The sequence below is a fragment of the Merops nubicus genome, unplaced genomic scaffold (genome assembly GCF_000691845.1).
Source record: "Merops nubicus isolate BGI_N331 unplaced genomic scaffold, ASM69184v1 scaffold19167, whole genome shotgun sequence".
NCBI lineage: Eukaryota > Metazoa > Chordata > Aves > Coraciiformes > Meropidae > Merops > Merops nubicus.
In genome coordinates this window covers 1,559-7,186 of record NW_008619809.1, presented here as the reverse complement: position 1 = coordinate 7,186, position 5,628 = coordinate 1,559, and the positions used below count along the sequence as shown (strand labels likewise).

General features: G+C 40.4%; 1 protein-coding gene across 1 annotated transcript; it reads right to left on the bottom strand.

The window, feature by feature from the left end:
* Window positions 1–248: 248 nt before the first annotated feature.
* Window positions 249–5,263, bottom strand: NMI (N-myc (and STAT) interactor; the record flags this gene model as incomplete). Its single annotated transcript, XM_008943938.1, has 7 exons — window positions 5,228–5,263; window positions 4,792–4,950; window positions 3,540–3,629; window positions 1,942–2,101; window positions 1,306–1,412; window positions 991–1,183; window positions 249–352 (listed from the first exon to the last, which is right to left on the bottom strand). Coding segments are annotated over exons 1-7 (849 nt in total), but the record flags the coding sequence as incomplete, so codon positions are not given.
* Between the last annotated feature and the right edge of the window lie 365 nt (window positions 5,264–5,628).

Sequence of the window (5,628 nt, the reverse complement as noted above, 5' to 3'; positions counted from 1 at the left end):
AGGGACAATTTCTTCTCCAAAAGGGTTCTCAAGGCCTGTCTCAGGCTGCCCAGGGCAGTGGTGGAGTCCCCACCCCTGGAGGGGTTTCCAAGCTGTGGAGATGTGGTGTGAGGGACACGGGGCAGTGGGGACCTGGCAGGGCTGGGGGAATGGTTGGACTCAATTGTCAACTGAGCATTACACCCATGTCTCCCATCTCCCACATTATCTGTTCTTTTTAGGGGTTTGCCTGGACTAGATTTTCTTACCTGAAACTTTTCCAAGTGTATGGTGGTGTCTGGGGACACAGGAAGCTTGTAGCACCTTCCACTTACATAGAATGGGTATCTACATTTCACAAAGCCATGAGTTGCTGTAATGGAGAATGAGAAGAGGAGGAGTAACAATCTAAAATCCATTTTGTAAGCATTTCAATCAAGAACAATCTGATCTTTCTTAAATGGATTAAGAAACTAATATATGATAGCACACTGGTAGATCCTTCATAGGTATTTTGCAAAAAGTTTATGTGGCATTTCCAAAAAAAAAAAAAAGCCAAATCATTAAATAGCCACAAAAGCTGCTGAAATAAATCCAAAGCAGCTGCTCTAAATGGATGTGGCTCCACCAATCCTCACAGAATTTTCTACAGTTGGGCAATCTGAATGCCTCTCTAACTTCATTGTCATGAAACAAGAGCTAAAGTCGACCACATTTTCCTCATTTTTCTTTTTGCAATAGAAGCATCTGGCCATGCAATGAAAAAAACAGGTTTTTGGTAGAGTTAAGCAAGCAAGCAAGCTCCCAAACTGCCTCTAAGGCCACTTGGATCAGAAAGGGAGGGGATGAAATATTGCTTTATTTACAGGTGTGGGGGTGAACCCCCATCTTCTCCTGATCCACTTCACTCTCCCTGGGAAGAATTTGCTCCCCTCAGGGGTGAAGTGAACTGAGAAGGGGACATGGGATGGAAGGAACCCTGTGGCCTGCCCAGCACCTCCCCTCCTGTACCTCCAGGTCTGAGGAAGGTGATAACAGCTCTTCTCGACTCCTTGTCGTAGGTCACATTTTCTACTTCTCCCCCTCCTCCATTCTCAGACTTGTAGAAATTCAGCTCTAATTTGTCTCTCATCCACTCCTCAGGAATGGGTAGCTCAGGTATTTCTGAAACGTTGATCTTCTTCCCAGAGATAGTGACATGCAGCTAAAAAACATAACATTTTTGTGCACTCCATCATTAAAAACACCCAAAATCCTGAACCCAAAGCTTTTTAAACACTGCCTTTTAAAATTCCTATCTTTATAGTTTTATAGTCAGCTGATTACCTCAAATTTGATTCCCATTTCAAGTGTGAAATCCTTCACTCTCATATCTGCTGTTTTGTCGTTGAGGTTCACAGTGTGCTTACCCATTTTTTTCAGTCTCTGGGCAACTAAGGAAAAATCAGAAGTTTTCAGATAGGAAAAACCTTGTTTAATCATGATAAACCCCAAACTACTCCCCCATCTCTTAAGCAAAATCTCTTGCATCAATAAAAGAGAATTATAAGAGTCAGGCAAACAGAACCCACTGTCCCTGGGATATCCCTTCAGGCACAATTTTCTGTAAAATCTCACTGCTTCTAGGCAACAGGTAAAATACAGAATCTTTAGAGCAGGCAAGTTAAACATTTCTATAAATCCTTTCCCTTTGGCAATGCAACACATCAGAGACATGAATTTTATCCTTCAAACATGCACCATACCCAATAAAAGAGAATTATAAGAGTCAGGCAAACAGAGCCCACTGTCCCTGGGATATCCCTTCAGGCACAATTTTCTGTAAAATCTCACTGCTTCTAGGCAACAGGTAAAATACAGAATCTTTAGAGCAGGCAAGTTAAACATTTCTATAAATCCTTTCCCTTTGGCAACGTATTGACATCAGAGACATTAATTTTATCCTTCAAACATGCACCATACCTTCTTCATCTTCAAAAGTAAGCAGTGCTTCATTTTGGTTCAGCCTGAATGGGATTTTTGTGGTTGCACCAAAAACACAGTGAGTGTTTGCATCTGGAGCACCCTTCATGTCTTCCAGGTGAGTGAACTTCAGCTGCATCTCTGCTACTTTTTTTTTCATCTAATATTTTAGAATCAAGGACAAAAAAAAAAGGCATTTCTGTAATTCTACTTGTACTTCTCTGTTCCTGGGATTTGTGTCAGTGAAGTGGGTTCCCCCCTCTCTGATTAACTTTGAACTTAAACTTGACCTTACACAGTCAAAATTCAGCAGAAGCTTGTACTTCTCTGTTCCTGGGATTTGTGGCAGTGAAGTGGGTTCCCCCCCTCTGATTAACTTTGAACTTAAACTTGGCCTTACACAGTCAAAATTCAGCAGAGGGAGAATACCTTTGGTATCTAAAATTTGCAAAATGCTCAGAGTCATTTGCCATTTATTTTTGCCTAATTGTGTCCCTGATAAACAGCCTTTTATGTTGCCTTCTTAGTGAAACAGAAAAAATCCAAGTATTTTATTACTAGGAGAGATTAAAACTCTTCCTGTAAATGTTGGTTAAGGAAGATAGACTTGAAAGAGTTTCAAATAACTCCTTTTTTCCCCCTTTACATAATTATTTCAAAATAAAACCCTGTGCAGAAGAAAAACACTGTTTCAAGATAAAATAGAGTCACTTATGTTCAAAACTAGCAGCTTATCTGTGAGCCCACTCTCCTTCCATTCCCCTTGGGCCATGGGAAGGGAGACACTCCTACAGATAAATCAGACCCTCAGTGTAGGCTCCTGTTCTTCTTTTCCCTATCCAATGACTGCCTGGGAAATTTAGGAGGCTGGACTTCATAACTGACATCTAAACTTAGAAATTTAGAGAGCTAAAGCTAATATTGATATATTTACTAAGGTAGCACTGTAAACATTAAAGAAGGTAACAGCTGCACAGAGTTTCAATCTCTGTGTAAACAAAAAAAAACCATCACAGTTTCCAATTTCTTGTCAATTCCCCAAAATATTTGGGTTTGTCCCAATTCAGAAGGAAAACAGGTTTTTTAAAAGCTGAAGCTTCCACAAGGGAAGCTCCCATTTCTGACCACCACAGAATCTGCAGCAGTTTCCCCCAAATACACTTTGGATCTTGAGTTGCAATCTATTTAGGTGCTTTCATCAGGTTGCCAGCTGAGTTCTTTCTGATTTGGAGGAAGACAAGTGAGACTATGATCAAATCAAGCTCAATTTGGGCTACAATAAATGCTATGTTTGCCATATAACAGATTTATTCCCTTTCTGCCATCCTCTTGCCAAAGAAATATAAAATGAGAGCACTTGAAAATTACTCATGCTACATATATTTTTTTTATTCCAGTGTCTTGTAATCTTTTTCTGCTTGTTTTCTTTCCTCTCATGTTTTCAGTATCTCTTGCAAAATAAGAAAACAAAACTTCAAGCTGTATTTTTAGATGGAAAGCAGTAAAGGTTCATATTCTGAACAGCTAGATTTGACAAAATAAAAGATAAAGACAAGTTGCAAAACCTTCCAAGCCTTTACCTGACCAAACTGTGAAACCACGGAGCTGTAACCTTCAAGTTCTTCTTTGAGCTTCTCAATCTCTTTCATCAGCTCAGCGTTTGCTTGGTTCAGGAGGCAGAGTTCTTCCTACAGCCCCCAAAAAAAGCAGGAAATGCCATATTGAAAGAGCTTTGCATAGTTCCATCAGTTCCCACGGGCAGAGCCTACCTCAACACACCAACATTTTAGCTTTTTGTACCACGTGTGATCTTAGTAACAGTTACTCCCTTGGATGAAAAGATTTGCTACTTTTCCCTCTTTATATTCCTTCAGGGAACAACTCTTCCCTCTGCTACCTACTTCCTCCACACCAATGAATCCTCAGTGGGCATGAAGTCCATAAGTACTAAATCCAGTCTTATCCTGGACAGGGAACACAACAGAGTGAGAAGGAAACTCAGCAGATGTAGTCAGCCCCAGCCATCCACAATGAGAAGACTGCTCCTTGAAAGCTGTTACCTGCTAGAGATGTTTAGACCAGTTCCCAGAAGCTGAAGGGAATGTTAAAAGCCCAATGATAATAAAAAAAATTCTCTCTTCTGGGTATAAAATCCAAACAATTTATGCTTGAAGAACCCAAACCAACTTTTGGAAAAATCTCCTGCCAACCTGAATATACTTAAGCTATTAATTATATTTTAATAGCTTGTGATATTGAAGCCATAATTTCTCCTCAGTGATTTACAGGCCACACCCAAAGTCACTGAAACCACCTCCTAGACAGGCTCTGGAAACACATCCTGTTACTGTGCCCACAACTGCAGAAGGCACATCGAGGTAATGAACCCATTAGCTTTAGAAGCAATGAGTTCTAGAAAGAAGAGTCCTCTTCAGACAGGTTCTGGTCCTTGCCCAGCTCATTGTCACCTAAGAAATATAATCCCTTGGGTGCTGTAAGGTCTTAGAAGACAGGCTGGGAGTTGCCAAAATAGTGGAATGAACCCGTTTGATTTTATCTGATTCACACAAAACAAACTCATCTGTTAGCAGAGACTCTTGGAAGACTGGTTTTGTCACTCTTAATCTTCCACACCAACCAGGTCTCAGTTTTGCCCTCCAGCATGGCCCCTGAGACTTATTTTATCACTCTGGTTCTTAAGCTGCCACTGAAAAGCACTGTAGTCATACAGTCTGCAAACAGGCAAAGCCATTTATACTGAAAAGGAATTAATCCCTCTTCTTTTCTCTAATCCACCCCTCCTTCACAGCTCCCCAGACACTAAGAGCTATGAGCAAGCCTTCTCCATACCTCCAGGGTGCCCCTGGACATCATAAAGTCCTTGTGCTGTTTCTCTTGCAATTCCACCAGCTTCATCAGCTCCTCCTCGGCTTTAACATGCTCTTCATCAGCACTTAATTTACAGAGAAGAAGGTCAGCTTTTGCTTTCTCAGCTTTTTCAGCTCTTTCCTGGATAGCAAAAAAGAAAAATATTTGTAAACTATTTTTTTCTTCCACCTTAAGGAAGCCCTTTGTTTACTTTTAAAACTCTGGATATTTTTCTTAGCCTTACAATGTAGTTACCACTGAGATCAACACAAGCAGGTACCATTAAAGAAGAGAGAACAAGTTAGGCAAACAGGTTATAATTTGGGGAGAGCTGATTTGGGTTTAGAAGGATGGACTCAAGGTCTTCCAAGTGTCTTTCAGCTCCTCTCCAGGATTCTATGGGCTTTATGGAACTTGCCTTCCACTTCTTCAGTTCTTCTTCAAGTCCTTCCATCTCATCTTTTGATGTGCTACAAGGGTCAGCAGGTATCATAGCCTGGAGAGAAAAGAATCAGCACCCACAGGTTTGTCAGAGGACAGTGTACACCATGGAATTTTAAAGAAAAAAAATGCATTCAGACACTTTAGGCCAAATCATTGAACTGTTTTAATGACAAAAATCTAAGAAAATGGATCCTGGCCAATAATTATTTGTTAACTATTCACCTAGAAGTATTCACTGGCTAATATTTTGATAAATAATAAAAGCAAGTTGTCTCAGTGTTCTCTCACAGGCAGTTAAGACTCTCTAACCCATAAATGTTTCTTTTTATGCTCTCACAGCAGTTCCTGTAAGGGAAGGGATAAAGAAAATACAAG